At 39.5% G+C, this 17178-nt stretch overlaps 2 protein-coding genes across 12 annotated transcripts in view; one reads left to right on the forward strand and one right to left on the reverse strand.

Annotated features, from left to right (window-relative positions):
• The window catches only part of LOC105484354 (uncharacterized), a 350064-nt gene extending 344604 nt beyond the window's left edge, over window positions 1-5460 (reverse strand). Inside the window, exon 1 of one of the 6 annotated variants that reach the window (XR_011610987.1) lies at window positions 5319-5460. The gene's annotated coding sequence lies outside the window, so the exon portion shown is untranslated. Of the gene's footprint in view, window positions 1-1683; window positions 2492-5318 lie in introns of those variants that run through there. The other 5 variants (XR_011610983.1, XR_003018651.2, XR_011610985.1 and 2 more) reach the window with 5 other exon arrangements.
• The window catches only part of LOC105484349 (centrosomal protein 295), a 70240-nt gene continuing 58258 nt past the window's right edge, over window positions 5197-17178 (forward strand). For 3 of the 6 annotated variants that reach the window (XM_024793618.2, XM_024793621.2, XM_024793619.2), the window contains exons 1-5: window positions 5197-5371; window positions 10146-10279; window positions 11055-11255; window positions 12348-12472; window positions 13213-13306. In XM_024793618.2, the coding sequence (XP_024649386.2) occupies window positions 5236-5371; window positions 10146-10279; window positions 11055-11255; window positions 12348-12472; window positions 13213-13306 (690 nt within the window). In that variant the 5' untranslated portion in view covers window positions 5197-5235. The remainder of the gene's footprint in view (window positions 5372-10145; window positions 10280-11054; window positions 11256-12347; window positions 12473-13212; window positions 13307-17178) is intronic. The other 3 variants (XM_024793616.2, XM_024793617.2, XM_011745873.3) reach the window with 1 other exon arrangement.

A 17178-nucleotide genomic window follows, 5' to 3' on the forward strand; every position in this document is an offset into this window, starting at 1 on the left:
TCTCTCTTTAAGCATGAAACTCAAACCCTACAAACTTATGTCTTAACAGGTATTAGTATTTTTGATATGCAGCATATTAGCAATGTGCTGGGAAAGATTTAAAAGATAGAACAGAACCAGTGAATTTCCCTATTATCTCCCTTGTTTCTTACTGTCTTTAAGCAAGTGGCTCAATTCCTTGGCTCAACCCCTACCCTATACCTTTAAAAAATATTTACAGCTTTTAAAAGTTTTTCTCAGCCCATCCTTCCTCTCCTGCCTGGCACTCTTAATCTCACTCCTGGTGGTGGCTCTAAATTATTCTCCTGAGATACTGTCACTTGTTAAGCTCCTGTGGTGTGTATATTGTGAAGAAAGGGAGCAGTTAGCAGATGATCAGATGGAAGTTCTTTGATTACTTTTGTTCTTGCAGAGATCCCCGTGTTTTCTGGCTTTTATACATAAGAATTATTGAGGGTTCCTCCCCACTTAAATATCATTTACTTATATTGGATGTGGATAAAGATGAAACAGTGAAATCCTTGCCACCAGAGAAACATCTTAAACTGTTCCAATCCTAAATGGCTTCAGTTGCATTTTGAAGAGTGGCAGCATTACACAGAAACCAGTGACACTAATGTCATTACTGCTGAGGACAATTCTCCCTCTTGATCACTGGTTATTGATGTTCATTCTCAATAGGTTAACAATGCTAGAAACTAAATATACATACCTCTTCCTAGGCCTAAACTCTACAAAAAAAATCTGAATTAAAAATCAAACCAGGCCGGGTGTGGTGGCTCATGCCTGTCATCACAGCACTTTGGGAGGCCAAGGTGGGAGGATCACTTGAGTTCAGGAGTTGAAACCAATGTGGGCAACAAAGCAACAGCCCATCTCTACCAAAAAAAAAAAAAAAAAAAAAAAAAAAAATCAAATTCAAAACACCAATCAACACATTTAAGAGTTTGGGTTTTTTTCCCTCTCTTGTATTCTAAAATGAATGTATTAAAATAAAAGCCAAAAAAGATAACATTTATTGCACATGTTGTGCCAGACATTGTTTTAAGAGCTTTAAACCTCACAAGAACCTTCTGAGTACTTTTACTTCATCTCTTTAAGAGATGAGGAAACAGACTTTTAAAGAAGTCTAGTAACTAGCACAAAGTCACAGAGTTAGCCAGAAATTTAAATCCATTTGGAAGAACTCTATGTAACATTTTTATTTTTCAGACAGAGTCTCACTCAGTTGCCCAAACGTTACTTTCTGCAGTGGCACAATCACAGCTCACTGCCGCCTTGACCTCCTCGGCTCAAGCTATCCTCCCACCTCAGTCTCCCAAATAGCTGGGACTACAGGTGCATACCACCATACCCGGCTAATTTTTAAATATGTTTGTAGAGATTGAGTCTCCCTATGTTTCCCAGGTTGGTCTCAAACTCCTGGGCTCAAACAATCTTCCTGCGTCAGCCTTCCAAAGTGCTGGGATTATAGGTGTGAGCCACTGCGCTCAGCCAAGATCTTAAACATTATTCTATACTATCTCCCAAGACATCCAAATTTGTTTGTCTATGAGAATTTAAATAAAAATCTACAGTCCTTCTTAACTTGCAAAAAAAAATAGAAATTCTCATTCAAAGCAGCTTCAGTAAAAGATTGAATGGCTGCTACCAGTTTGCTACAGAATAGGCAGGCATACTGACCTCAGGGATGGCTAGATCCAGGGACTTGAACACTATCCGAATTCTCTCTCTGCGCTCCTTGCTGTCACATTCATTCTCTCAGACCAGCTTGTGGGGGACCACCTGGGAAAGCTCCAGGTTTCCCTCCTAACATGAGCCCAGAGAGGAAAATATTTGTCTCTGCTGTCTCCAATGCCAATTCCTGTGAAATACTCTGATTGCCCCGATTAGGTCATGCACCCAAACCTCCTTTGGTCACAATGGCAATGGAAACAAGAACTGCGATTTGTCCAGTCTGTGTCATATGCCTACCTGTGGCCTAGAGGTCTGGGTCTGTACCAGAGGAGGAGAGAAAGGTGCTGGACAGAAAAAAAAATAAAATAACTGCTAAACTACCTAGTATGTGTATACCCCTCTAGAGTTTACAAAGTGCCCTCATATGATTCATGCCTTTTGAGTCTCACAACCACCCTATAGAGAGGGGAGAGGAAATATTACTAAGAAATAGTGGTGGATTAAGATGGCTACAAATTCTTTGTCACTGCCTCCATTGAGAGACAGAGTTCATTTCCCTGTCACTTGAATCTGGGCTGGCTCCATGTTACTTAACCCATAAAATGTGGTACGACTTACTACAACTCATTCTCTGCCTCACCGTTTAAAGGACTTGCAGTTTCCACTTTCTTTCTCTGCGAACGGTCACTCTTAAGATGCTGCCTCTCCAAACCAGCCACCATGGAGTGAGATGTCCAATCTACATAGAGATGTCCACATGAGTGGACACTCCAGTCAAGAGTTCCAGCTGAGCTCTCAGCTGCCAGCCAATATCAACTGCCAGCCATAGTAAGTGACCCATGTTGGACATTCCAGGTTGGTTTGGTTGGCAGCAATTGATCGAGGTCCCATGGCTACAAAGTATCTGTGGTAATGCTAAGCCAGATGCTCTGACTCTAAGCCCACTAGGGCTTTGATTCCTCACTGCCTTCTATTAAAAACAGAACAAGCCTCGATTCAAAATCTCCAAGTGTAGAATTTCTGCCCAGGATGCAGGTTGAGGAAGTAAAGCATATAATTTGTTCATCTATTCAGCTTTGTTCATTTATGCCAGGCAACTGAACAAAGTGCACTCCTCGTTCTCAAGGAACTTAGAATGTAATCAATAGAGAGCCCTATAAACAGCTCATTTCAATAAGAACTCCTAAGTGCCATGGGGCAGCATGTGCAGGAACCCATGTCCAGGCCCTAAACTTAGCCCAAGGCATGAAATAATATGCACATGTTTTATTGGGTGTGGAAGAGTATCTCTGTGTCTATATGGAGGATGCTGAAAAATGTTTAAAATGAATATAATTATTCTTCAAGATAAATGTGACAGGAAACGGGGAGAGACGCTGAGAAGAACTCTAATATTTGGGAGGGAAACGTGAATTCTAGTCCTGGTTCACCCTTGACTTAAATGTGCCCTTGGCCAAGTTGCTGAACCTCTCTGCAACTCAGTATCCTGATCTGTAAATCTGAGATGGAATCACATTATTTCTTCCCGTACTTGACAGTTCCTTCCTCCAACTCCATCCCTTTAAGTTTTGGTGTTCCTCGGAGTTTGGTTCTTTGCTCATTGCTCTTCTCACTCTGCAAATTCTCCCTAAGTGATCTCATCCATTCCACTGGCTTTTGTTATTACTCATATAACAAGGAAATCCCTTTATGCTTAGCCTAGTTCTTTCTGTGGGGTATCTACCAATGTATTCATCTGCTTATAGTACATCACTGGATGTTCTACAGGCACATGAAGTTCAATATACACAGAGCTTGGCTCATCACCTTGCCCACTTAACTCCCATTTTTGATTTCTCCCTTTACAATCAAGAATCAACACTGCTACCCAAGCTAGTGGCATATGAAATTAACTTCACTTTCCCATTTCTCTCAATCTCACATGCAATTGTTTGTCAAGTACTGCTAATTTTGTGTCCTAAGTTTCTGAAATGCCTCCTTTGTCTAGATATCTCATAAACAGCTCAAATTCAAAATATTCAAAGTGTAACTCATTACTTCTCCCTCCTGGTTCTCTTCCTGTGTGTTCCAGGAGGATGGTATCACTGTCTACCCAGGTGCTAGGTATCTGGGACTTGGGCATCACCCTTGTTTTCTCCTCTTTTGCCTCCCATAACCAGGTAACCACCAATTCCTGATGTCTGGCTTCCTATGCAATCTACCCACTTCTCTCCATTCTCACTGCTATTCTCTTTCACTTCCTGCAGTAGTATCCGGCCTTCTGTCTTCACTCCCTCTGACCTTTTCTCCACAGTGCAGCCAAATCTGATCGTGTCAGCAACTTCCCATCCCCATCCCCCATTTTTAATCCTTCGATTCCTGATATGTTTAACCCCCATGATCCAGACTGCAAAATCTAGTACAGGCATCGTAATCCATTCACCCTTGTCTCCCCTGCACCTAACATAATGTACTCCGCACATAACAGATACTCAATAAATATTAACCTGTGCTCATCACCTGATTATTGGTTATTTACAGCAGATAAATCCGTGAGGTGCTCTCCGTGCGTTGGACCTCTGGAGGCACAGGGTAACATAAAGGCTCATTGTTGTTATGAGCTGGAGGCCATAAATGAAAGCTATAAGACATTAACTGCACATAATAGTACCAATGAATTCCGTAGTCAGTACAGAAAAGGATGCATATCCCAAGATACCTTCATGATGGGGCCTTAAAACAAAAGTCACCCTCATGGCTCTGCACTTTTTAAGGCAGGCTTTGGCTCTGTCGCCCAGGCTGGAGTGCAGTACTGGCGAGATCTCGGCTCACTGCAACCTCCGCCTCCTGGGTTCAAGCGATTCTCCTGCCTCAGCCTCCCCAGTAGCTAGGATTACAGGCGCCCACCACCACGCCTGGCTAATTTTTGTTGTTGCTGTATTTTTTGTAAAGATGAGGTTTCACCATGGTTTTTTTTGTTTTTTTGAGACGAAGTCTCTGTCGCCCAGGCTGGAATGCAGTGGCGCGATCTCGATCTCGGCTCACTACAACCTCCGCCTCCTGGGTTCACGCCATTCTCCTGCCTCAACCTCCCGAGTAGCTGGGACTACAGGCGCCTGCCACCACGCCCGGCTAATTTTTTTTTTTTTTTGCATTTTTAGCAGAGACAGGGTTTCACCGTCTTAGCCAGGATGGTCTCGATCTCCTGACCTTGTGATCCGCCCGCCTCAGCCTCCCAAAGTGCTGAGACTACAGGCGTGGGCCACCACGCCCGGCCTTCACCATGTTTTTAAAAGGACTTGGTCTTGAACTCTTGGGCTCAAGCGATCCCCCCGCCTCGGCCTCCCAAAGTGCTGGGATTACAGGCGCGAGTCACCGAGCGCGGCCCAGAGGGGAAAACGTCAAAGCCCAACAGGTGTGACAAATAATGGGCCCCTACGCAGGCTGGGACTGACGCGTGCCTGTGCGCGTGCGCGGGGCGCGGGGTTTTAACACCGCGCGGCCTTCCAGGCTGCCCCCGAGGAAGGCGGGACCGGGCCTATTCCCGCGGTTTAGTCCCGCCATTGGCGGGCGGTTTGAATGACGGAAGTGACGGCGGCTCGGCGATGGCTCTCCCGCAGGCGCAGAAACGGCTGCTGGGCAGCTGATGGGCAGGAGCTTACCAGGTCGGCTTGCTCTGAGCTGCGGCTACTGTGTCCAGGCTCCGGGTTCTCAGGTGAGTGATGGACGCGCCGGCTTCCCAGTCGCCCCGTAGGAGCGCGGCTCCCCGAGGTCCAGGAGCTGGGATTGTGCTCCGAAGGAAGGGGATCCCAGGAAGGCGCCTTGTTGCGAACGCAGGTACGGCCCGCGTTTCTCAGGCTCCGCAGGCCGTGGGCCCTGCCCGCGGTCGGGCTGGCGGCTGTAAGGAGTGTCCGGCCCAGACCCGGCAGCTCAGTGCGAGAGGCTTTGCGCGCTCTCCTAGGGTCTGGTCGCGCGAGCTTCCCCGCAGCCTCTCCTGTCCCGGCGCTTCCGTGCCGGGGGAGGGGCGCTTCCCCCAGATCACCCGCGGCCATGGCCTGCCACCTGGTAGTTGTTAAGAGCCTTCCCTGGAATCGTTTCATGCAGAGAGCGCGCTCTCTTTTGGTGTCTGCCACATTAATCTCTCAGTTATTCAATCGTGTCCCAAACTCAGCTTTTAAAACAATGGTGAACTTTTGAGTCCTTAATACTTAGAGTGTATTTGAAGACTTCACGCTAAATCACGTCGGAACAAACCTGTTGGGGCAGATATTATTATTCCCTTTATACAGTTTAAGAAAACGAGAACAAAGCGACTTAAATGACTTGGCTAGTATCTTCCTGCTAATGAGTGTCAGTGTTGGGTCTTGAACCCAGATCTTCCAAGTTTAGTGTTAATTTTGTGATTACTATGTACCAGGAGCCATTTAATCCTCAGGACGACATCTTGCAAGATAAATAGTATCATCTTCAATGTTGGATAGTAATAAAATGTAGAATTTAAAAATCCGTGTTACTAAGAATAAATAATTAATAAACAAGTAAATGGGGCAGCAGGGAAAACTTCCTTACAGCAGGACTCCGATTGATAATTGTAGAAGGAATAATGGAAATAATACTATTTGGTAAACACAACAGTAGTTGTTTCAGACAAGTCATCAGTGGACACTAAAGTCATTGGGCAAAAGTATGATGAAAAGCGTGTTTCTGTAGCCTCCACTCTGTCTTCATGAGATACTTATAAAGGAAAAGTAATAACTACAGAGGAGAAACTTGGTGGACATCATCTTAACCAAGTGACCAAAATTCAGCATCATTTACCTCTTGATAGCAGTGCACTGAGAAAGGTGCGTAATCAGTTCTGTGGTGTTCTTGCCAAAAAATACATAACCTCAGTTTAATCATAGAATATTAGACAAATCTAAATGGAGGGACATTCAACAAAGTACTTGGCCAGTATTTTCAAAAATGACAAGGTCTTGAAGACCAAACTGAGAAACTGTCCCAGATTAAGGGAGACATAATAACGTTGGCATTATGAGAATGTAACTCACATATCTTAATCCCCTGCATTCTGAAATCTCCATTTGCACTGAGGCCGTGCTTCCTATGGGCTGCTCCTAGCCACTGACAGTGGCAGGCCTGTTCCTGAGGATCTCCCACAGGTCTTGCTGAACCTTTCTTATAGTGCATGGCTAAGAGGGGTCTACCCATTGTTACTTCCCTCCGTTCAGTGTCAGACTTACATTGAAGTCTGAAAATATTTGCAGGTTGACTCCCATCTTAGCATCTGCTTTTTAGATGACCCACAGTTCCACAGCAACAAATGCAATGTGTTATCCTTGGATTGGCTCCTGGTCCAGAAAACAGACATTAATGTGATAACTGACAAAAATTGAATACTGTAAAAAATATTGTGCCAGTGTTACTATTCAGATTTTGAAAGGGCAAATGAGAATTCTAAGCCTGAAATTTCCAAATAAAAAGTTTTAAAAATTTAAAAATTATACACAAGAGGAAACAGTTATTCTATCGCATTTTAGGAGCTTAAAAATAATAAAATGTATGTATGTTTTTCGATAATCCTCTGAGATGAAGTAATGAATATTCAAAATCTGAAATATTAGGGTTTTTTCCTCGTATATTAAAGTATAAGAATAAAACACACATCTGGGTATACCATTTGAGGAATTTTTACATACGTATACACCTGTGTAAACCATCATACAGATCAAAATATAGAATATTTTCAGTACCCCAGCAACCTTCTTTGTGCCATCTCCGAGTCAGTAACCTCCAGTAAGGCAACTTTATTTTTACCTCTCATGGATTAGTTCTGCTTGTTTTTGAACTTTATATAAATCAATTTTATTGTACTCTTTTGCGTCTGGCTTTTTAAAAATTCAGTGATATTATGTCTATGAGATTCATTAGGAATTAGTCTTAATTATTTAAATATGAGTGAATTCTTAGACCTTCAGACAAAATAATAAAGATACATTGTGAGGATTAATCTTGTTCCTTTTTCTTCTTTGTTAAATTCTTTTCTGTTTTTTAAAGTCTCACTCTCAACCACAGCTGAAATAAAATTTTCGCCACTCCACGTTTTTGTGTGTTGGAAAGTTAGGAGCCATTTGGAATAAGGAAACCAGATTCTTCCCTTGGCTCTGCCACTAGATGTTGTCACTCAGGGAAAGTCCTTTAACCCAAGAGACCTTGTTTCTTCATGTATAGCGTGAAAAATATAATCAGTACTTTAGTTACTTTTACCAAAGCCGTGTGAATATTAGATGAGAAGGATGCATTAAAAGATTTTTTAATGCAAGCAGTTCCTCCTTTTTGGCATTAGAGTCTTACTGAAGATAGTGATGATTGCATATAGCTCTGTAGCACTTTACATGAATTAACTTATTGAGTCATTCATTCAGTCAACACACTTACTGAAATAACTACCTATGGGCAAGACACTGTTTTTAGGCTATGGACATAAAATGGTGAATAAGTCCATTCTGCCCTCATGAGCTTACATTCTGATGGAGAAGTCACTGGAAAGGTATTAGTCCCTGTTAGGTAACCCCACAGTCTCCTAGCCCCATTATGTTTACACCTGGTTGAAAACATTGTCCATCCATAGTATGTGAAATATTACCTGGTAGTTATTTATTAAATTTAATTGAATATTAAAATTTTTATTAAAAAACCCATAACCACTGTCCTTCAGTTGTTAGGAATCTAACTAGAAAGAGCAAACTGTAATTTGTGAAAAACTACAGGAGATAATACCAAGACACCATAAAATTTGTCCACATCTGAATGTACAGGTAATAATGTATTAGAGGTGGGCAAATCAGGAGTGGGAAATTGGAACAGGAATTATCAGAGGACAGCTTCGTAGAAGAAGGAGGGCTTAAGCCAGCTTCAGAAAGATGTAAATATTCAGTAACAGATTGCCTGCCTGGTCGTTGTGAGGGAGACCTGAGAAATGTTGACTTGTCTCAGATAAAATGGTCGTGTACTGATGTAAAGTGTCTAATTTTTTGGAAATGGCAGTAATGGGAGCCAGTTAATATCAGAATTACCTGAGGTGGGTATTCAAATTATAGAACTATAGATTCTCATATTTATTCCATTTCTTTCTGTCTCGTTCCCCCAAAAAGAAGCATGTTATAACCTAGGGAGGAGAGAGAGAACACCGGGTGTGAACAGTAGCAACAGAAGAATAGATCTGGGCCGGGCGTGGTGGCTCACACCTATAATCCCAGTAATTGGGGAGGCCGAGGCAGGTGGATCACTTTAGGTCAGGAGTTCGAGGCCAGCCTGGCCAACATGGTAAAATCCTGTCTCTGCTAAAAATACAAAAATTAGTTGGGTGTGGTGGCGCGTGCCTGTAATCCCAGCTACTCAGGAGGCTGAGGCAGGAGAATCACTTGAACTCAGGAGACAGAGGTTGTGGTGAGCCGAGATCGTATCATTGCACTCCAATCTGGGCAACAGAATGAGACTCCATCTCAAAAAAAAAAGGAAAAGAATAATAGATCTGGAAACCTAAACACTTGATACCGCCGAGCAGGTCATTCATGTAAAACTTGCATCACTATAATTATTGAAGAATTGTTTACTGTAGAATATAGAACATGGGATTGATGTGATTTCATGAGGCAACAATGACGCTTGGTGATCAAGTTATATACAGTAGACTGGGAGCTGAGTCTAGGAACGAAGAACCCTTGAAATTGTAGCAACTTTGCTAGTTATGAACAAGTTATAGAAGTTCTAAAGTATCAAATTGTAGTTTTGAAAACATTTATTCTATGCTAACATCTTTTTAGGTCTTTGTGCTTTTTCACATTTAAGCTCAGTAACCTCTGGAAATGCTACCCAGCAATAAGTCAGGTCCAGATACGCAAGGTAGACAATCTGCTATAGACGGGAGAAAACTTTCCTGAGTAATTCTGACTCAGTCTTCATTTCCCCGTTCCCACCCTTCTGAGTATCACTGATCTAAGTGTGAATTTATAATTGCTGTTTGTAAATAAGTTGGACTTCATTTACTCAAATTTTCCTTGCGTGTATATAAACCTTTAAATATCAAAAATATTAACACGAATTTTAAAAATTATTCCCGCCAGACATGGTGGCTCATGCCTGTAATCCCAGCACTTTGGAAAGCCGAGGCAGGTGGATCACTGGAGGCCAGAAGTTCGAGCCATCCTGGCCAACATGGTGAAACCCCATCTCTACTAAAAATACAAAAATTAGCCAGGCATGGTGGCGGGCACCTGTAATCCCAGCTACCCTGGAGGCTGAGGCATGAGAATTGCTTGAAAGCGGGAGGCAGAGGTTACAGTAAGCTGAGATCATACCACTGCACTCCAACCTGGGTGACAGAGCGAGACTGTCTCAAAAAAAAAACAAAACAACAAAATTCTAATCTTTGCTGCCCTATTTTAATGTTACATTATTTTTGTAGACATTTTCCTTTTTAAATTCAGAGTTGTCATACATGAAGTACACAGAAATGAAAAGAAAAGTTGTGAATGCTCGCAAGCTGAGATTGAGTCCTAATGAGGAAGCCTTCATTTTGAAGGAAGATTATGAAAGAAGACGAAAACTAAGATTGCTACAGGTATGACTTATTTGGAATAAAGTTTTAAATTCCTTTCTTCCTCAAATTACTTGTATTCTTTTACATTAGAATGTTCTAAATGTTATATTTAAAAACCTCGTCTGGGTATGCAAGAGCCCTGGTTCTTCGGTATTAACTAGTTTTGGAACACTTGAAAAACAGGCTGAGCCAGATTGTAGAAGAGTTGGAAGATAGGTATTATTTGACTCAAATATTGAAAATTGCTCTTTATCTTTTTTAAAAATGGTCTAATTGATAACAGGAAGCTTAAATGACTGAAGAACACTAATTGGAAAGATTATTAGCTGCTGAAACAAATTTATCAGGAAATTGTAGATAACCCTTTTCTAGAAGTGTTTTTAAAGTCTTGGTGAAGTATGTTTCAGGTACCGTTCTGTCTAGAATCAGAGATGATGTACAACAGAAATGGAGTTCTCACCTGGCTCTATCTATACTCTGGGCTATAGATTTTGTTGAATCATATTTATCACTTTAGCTTTTATAGGTTATTAGAGTGATAATGGCCGTCCTTTTGGGAGTGGGTGCTGAATAAAAGCTATCAGTTAGGAGACATTAGATATAGTCTTGAGATTTTTACTTTTTGTACATTCACTCAGATTTTCTGCTTTAAATAGTCCTTATCTAATACAAGATGAGTATCAAGGAGAGTTGACAGACTTAAGAGAATTCATTTGAGTTCCTGTTTCCAAATAGCTTTTCAAAAAAGTTTAAGTGAACTTCCTTTCATATAACCTGTTAAATACACATTCTTTAGGTTCGAGAACAAGAAAGAGATATCGCCTTACAGATAAGAGAAGACATAAAACAGAGGAGAAATCAACAATTTACACGTTTGGCAGAGGAGCTAAGGGCAGAATGGGAAGAATCACAAACTCAGAAAATACAGAACTTGGAAAAACTGTATTTGGCAAGTTTGAGAAGTATGGGAGAGGGACATCGACAGGCCAAAGAAAATGTGAGATCTTATTTGACTACCCAGTTGTGGCAGTAATATTAGTCAAAAGTAAATTATAGTTGTTGAATGCTTTTCTGATAACATTTTCATGTATTGAATTTCTTTGGGGCAGCTTGAGCTTTTTTATAAATTTAATGGAATTTGTGAATAATAGGCTCATTTCTTACTAAGGGTTATTTCAAGTAAAATCCATGTCAAACAAAATTGGTCTTCCTATGATGTTTAAATTAGCATTATTCTCTTCCAGTACTCCTCTATCTGGGGAAATAATAATCTTCTGAATCAGAAGTTGTCCATCTCAGGCATTTTAGAGAGATTTGGTGGGGCAAATTCAGATTTCTCATTTCAGTATATTTCCCTTAAACATGTGGTTTGAATGTATATACATTTGGATTTCATTTACTAATAGCAAACATTTTTTGATGACTTTCAGAAACTCATGGTAAGTCTGCCCCATTATTTTGATTTATTGTGATTTATGATGTGGAAATACTACAGTCCCAGAATCAGTCACATACAATAAACAGGCTAATTACAAAAAAAGTAAATCTTTGATAACAACTAGTGAGGAAGAAACTATCTTAAAGATTGTGGCAGTCTGTTTCATGGTGCTTGGTTTTAGCCTGTGTTTTTAGTAATAGCCGTTAAGTTCTGACTCAGATTTTTGTGGTTTTATGTGTGCCACATTCACTTCGTGCCTTAGTGCAGTGTTTCCCAAACCTCTGTCATTTGAATACCATGTCCACAATTTTTGCCCTTACTGGGAAACTACCTATATCACTATATATTTGACATTTTAATTTAGATGGACTCTTTTATTACTTACTTTAACCATGTCCTAAGTAGTTCGATATCCTATTTATATTTTTGTAATAATAGGTTAATTGATTGCATTAACTTTACATTAAAATGTTTGTGTTTTTCCCCCCTAATATGGCATATCATCACTGGTGCTGTTATCATGCTCTGGGAAACACTGCTATAGTTTGTAGACAGAAGATGACAAAATTGATAAATCACTTCTGACATCAAACGAGATACATTTCTGTTATTCTTGTTTAACATGACATTTTAAGTAATGTATATTTTTAGGAACCTGATTTGGATGCTCTGGCACAGCAGGCAGCAGAAAGGAAAAGAAAAGCAGATTTGAGGCATAAAGAAGCCCTGAAAGTACAGAAAAATAAAAAAGAAATATTAATGAAACAAAAAACCTGGTAAAGTAATAATTTTTACTATAATCTCAACTGAAGCTAACATGGTTGAAAGTAGAGGGTACATAGGATACTGTGTAAGCAAATATTAAACATCATCACAGTAGCATATTCATTGCATTTGTTAAACTTGATTTAAAAATAATGCTGGGGAGGGAGTGATTTGCTTAGGTGAACATAATAACTAATGAGCTTTCTTTTCTAGTTGTAGTTTGAGTTCAGCAGCAGTTACTAAGTTTCTGAAGAAATGTATGGCTAGTTCAGAATGCATGTTAACCAATGTCTGTCTCTGATGTAAACATGAAATAAAAATTGATGTGATTAAGAACATTAAAAAAGGTTGTAGACTCTGGAAGTCATCAGTATTTTTTGCATGTTGTAAAAATTAAAGGGCCATTCACAGGAAATATGAGTGAAGGAAAGTGAAAAATTAAGGGCCCTGTTACTAGTTAGCAATGGCCATTTTTAACAAAATTTCTCGGTTTTTTTTCACTCTAAAGAACATTGTAAGTTTCTTGGGTTGGTACCCACCATAGAGCTTTCTGTCTTTAGATAGGCCTCTCTCAATTTCTAAACATTTTCTTAACATGTGTACAGACTCTTTACACATGTAAAGCTTACTGAGGCTGTGGAATCAGACTAGAGGATTTCTTGAGCCTATGACTTGTATATTTTTAACCCAGAGAGTTGTACTGTAATATTATCACTGGTAGATTAATTGATGACATCTCTTGTTTCTTAAGGCATATAAAAGCTCGAAAGGAAGCACTGCTTGTGGAAAAAGAGAGATCAGCCAAAATTACAAGTCTGCCACCTCCTCCTCCAACTCTTTTTGAGGTGAGTTCGAGTATTAAGAGGAACTAGGTCATGATTCTTTACTGTTATAATTCACTGGAGGTCAGAATGACTACCACTTAAACTTAATTGTACAAGTCTTCTTGTACAATTAAAAACTTTTACAGGAATATATCGAGTATTTTAAAATAATTCTAGATATCATTTCACCTGTAAATACTTTAGTGTGTATCTCTGATGTATAAGGACTTTTTTCTTAGTATAATACTAATATTGTTTCCAATATTATTTAATACCCAGTATTTGTTCACCCTTCCTCAATGATATCAAAAAAATTTTGTTGTTTGGAAAACTATAATGGTTTTGGTTTCGAAAAAACTTTTAATAATTCTGCCTTTTGAAAAAATACCCTTTATTTATTTATTGGGACTATTTATTAGACTATTTGTCCTCAAGACTTTCCCACACTCTGAGTTTGGCTTACTTTAAATGGTCGATATTTTACAGATAAATTAAGTTTCAGTTAAGTTAATAAATATGCATAAGATTATAAAGTATCCAGGTGTGATTTTTAAAAAGAAAAGAGGAAAACAATGTTATAAATTACAAAGAGGGATCTATTTTTTATGGGAGTAAAATGTGTGCTTTTGTGATTTGAAGCTTGTTTTAAAAAATGTAATTAAAGCAGAAAATTTTCAAAATATTTGTTCTCCACATTAGCTTGTTACAGTTATTGAAATGGCTATTTGGATGATTGTCAAAATTACCTAGTTATTTTTACCTGAAAAATTAAGTAGAAGTAAACCCACAAATACAGGGATGTCTAATATAGTTGTATATACAAGTATATTCTGTATAAACATAAGTAGCAGATATTCACTTCTTAGGCCTTTCAGTTTGTCAGACTTCCTGCGTTTTTACGTTGAGCTATCTACCATGTAACATTTGATCCAACAAAATTGAGACGTAAAAGTCGTATTTCAGTCACTCCCTCAGTACAAAGTGACACGATAAAAGCCAGGCAATACATTATCCATGATGCCTTTTGATTATCTTTGTACTAATTCTTAGTATTTATAACAAGCCAAAGTCAAAAATTTATAAAAAGCAAACAAAACTCTGTAAGTGCTTTGACAAGCATGAATTATATCAGTAGGCATGAACTATTTAGTTCTTTTTTTCTTTTGAGACAGAGTCTTACTCTGTTACCCAGGCTGGAATGCAGTGGTGCAGTCTTGGCTCACTGCAGCCTCCACCTCCCGGGTTCTAGCGATTCTCCTGCCTCAGCCTCCTAGGTAGCTGGGATTATAGGCACCAGCCACCATGCCCAGCTACTTTTTGTGTTTTTAGTAGAGACGAGGTTTCACCATGTTGGCCAGGCTGGTCTCGAACTCCTGACCTCAGATGATCCACCCACCTCGGCCTTCCAAAGTGCTAGGATTACAGGTGTGAGCCACTGCACCCAGCCTAGTTCCTTTTAAGAAAACAGGACATATTCCTCATTTTTCCCTCTGCCAGTTTTCAGAGTGAAGAGTTGGTGTAATAATCAATGCCACTGGTGGTAAATGGGCTTTTTTTTTTTCCTTTCTCTTTTGTGACTATCACTGTTAACTTGTGGAGGTTTTTTACTCAATATTACATAGTTCGATTGTAGTCATTATTGTTTTTCTTCTCACTGATGTTTGTAATATCTGAAATTTGGTCAGCAGGAGAGTCTTGAAGTTGTTTCTTGCATCCCCGTGACTCCATGAGCATTTCCTTGCTCTGTGGCTCAGCAAATGACCTTGGCTTAATTTACTCTGTCCCGTATCTGGTATCTCCAAAGACCCCTGATTCTTTTTAGTGGAGAAATGGTACTTATAAATAAGATCTGGGTGACTGCATTCTTGTTTCACTAAAAGGCATTATTTTAGAAAAATCCATTACCCAAGCCTATAAAGGTATTTGGGATAAGGCAGTGTTTCTGAATGTCTTGAGATGGTTGTGAATTTATCACATAGAAGGGAGGGACAGGATTGTGGTTTGGGAAAAACTAGGTTGTGGGGTATTTGGGGGCCAGGGAAATGCACCATATAAGAACACTGTGTCACATACACAGGATATAGATGCATCTGTATCACTGTTTCTTCAAGCAGATAAAAATATAAATGCTGAGAAGCCTGAGGAAATAAACCTAGACTATTTAGTCTTCTCAAACCAAGGTATTTCCTTAGTTAATTTAAGAAAATATTATTTTTTGAGAGAGCTGTTTACATGGTGAAGAGAATTGATACTTCTTGTGTACGTAAGAACTTAATTGTGTCAGGTTTTTTTATTCGTATCTAATTTAATCACATTAGCCCTGCATGTTAGATATTTCCATGTAACAAATGATGAAAATTGAAGGTCAGAGTTTAAGTAACGTAACCAAAGTCCTTTAATAGGTAAGTGCGAGAACCAGAGTTTATGTCAACGTCAAATTCTATAAAACTCATGATCTTTTTACTGCGACACTTAGCTTCCCATGAATATACTTCTTCAGAGTTCTTGCTAACTGTTGAAGTTAACTACTTATGTACTAAAGTCTAGAAATGTAAACAACCACAGTCTTTTCATAGGTCTGTTAAAGAACGAAGTTTGTATTGAAAACCCTGAGATGCTATGAAGACTTCTCATATATCTATACCAGATGCAAGAGAAAAATGAGCTTTATTTTATTCTTCCCTTGCTTATACCTTTTTTGTTGTTGTTGTTTGAGACAGGATCTCACTGTGTTTCCCAGGCTAGAGTGCAGTGACTCTTCACCAGCACCATCATAGCTCACTGCAGCCTTGAACTCCTGAGCTAAAGCAGTCCTCCTGCTTCTGCTTCCTGAGTAGCTGTGACTACAGGCATGTGCCACAGTGCCTGGCATTTTTTTTTCTTGTTTTCCATTGCTGCATGAGCCAGTGTCAGCTACTGCAGTGTAGAAAGCTGGTTTTGTCCTGTACTTGGGTAGATAAAGCTAGAAATAGTTAGTGTGGAGCAAAACTAAGGCTGGAAGATAGAACACGGGAAGTAAATTGAATGATTAAATTATTAACAGATCATCCTAATTCTGCCAGGCTAAGGACTGATTTCACTAAAAACTTAGGTGCAATTCATTGGAAATCCTGTTATAATCAATAAGGATTCATAGTAATCGAAATCTCAAATTGTGATCCCAATTTTGGGAGGATTCCAAATTCAATCTATACATAATTGCCTTTACTCTGGAAGTACTGGTGCTTTAAAATGTGTAAACTGAATTACATTTGTATATCAAATTACATAATTTTAGAGACTTGTTTTCTTCAGAGTTCTTCCTTGTCAAGAGTCCTATGGTTTATTTTTTTCAAGGCATTGATTTAACAGCTACTAAGATTCTTTGTAGAGTGAAGCATTCTAATGTGTACTACCATGTCTGAATTTTTGTTTTGTGACCAGTTTCTTACTGAACTTTAATATTAACTAGTTAAAGTTGGGTGTGGTGGCACCTGCCTTTAATCCCAGCTACTTAGGAGGCTGAGGTGGGCGGATTCCTTGAGCCCAGGAGTTCAAGACCAGCCTGGGAAACATAGCAAGACCCTGTCTCATATATATATGTATATGTGTATATATATGCTAGTTAATGTTTTCATTAGTGGTCAGTTTAATTCTTTACCTGAATGATAAGACCCTGAATAAGGTCCTCTGTTGTACATACCTGGATGTATTTCCAGGTACTTGCCAATTAGTTATCTTCTGACTGGTCTAGGTAATTCTCAACTTTGGCTGTACATTTATCACCTGTGCAGCTTTTTTTTATTTTTTATTTTTTGAGACAGAGTCGTACTCTGTCACCCAGGCTGGAGTGCAGTGGTGTAAGATCGGCTCACTGCAACCTTTGCCTCCTGGGTTCAAGTGATTCTCCTGCC

The sequence above is a fragment of the Macaca nemestrina genome, chromosome 12, assembly GCF_043159975.1.
Source record: "Macaca nemestrina isolate mMacNem1 chromosome 12, mMacNem.hap1, whole genome shotgun sequence".
Taxonomy (NCBI): Eukaryota; Metazoa; Chordata; class Mammalia; order Primates; family Cercopithecidae; genus Macaca; species Macaca nemestrina.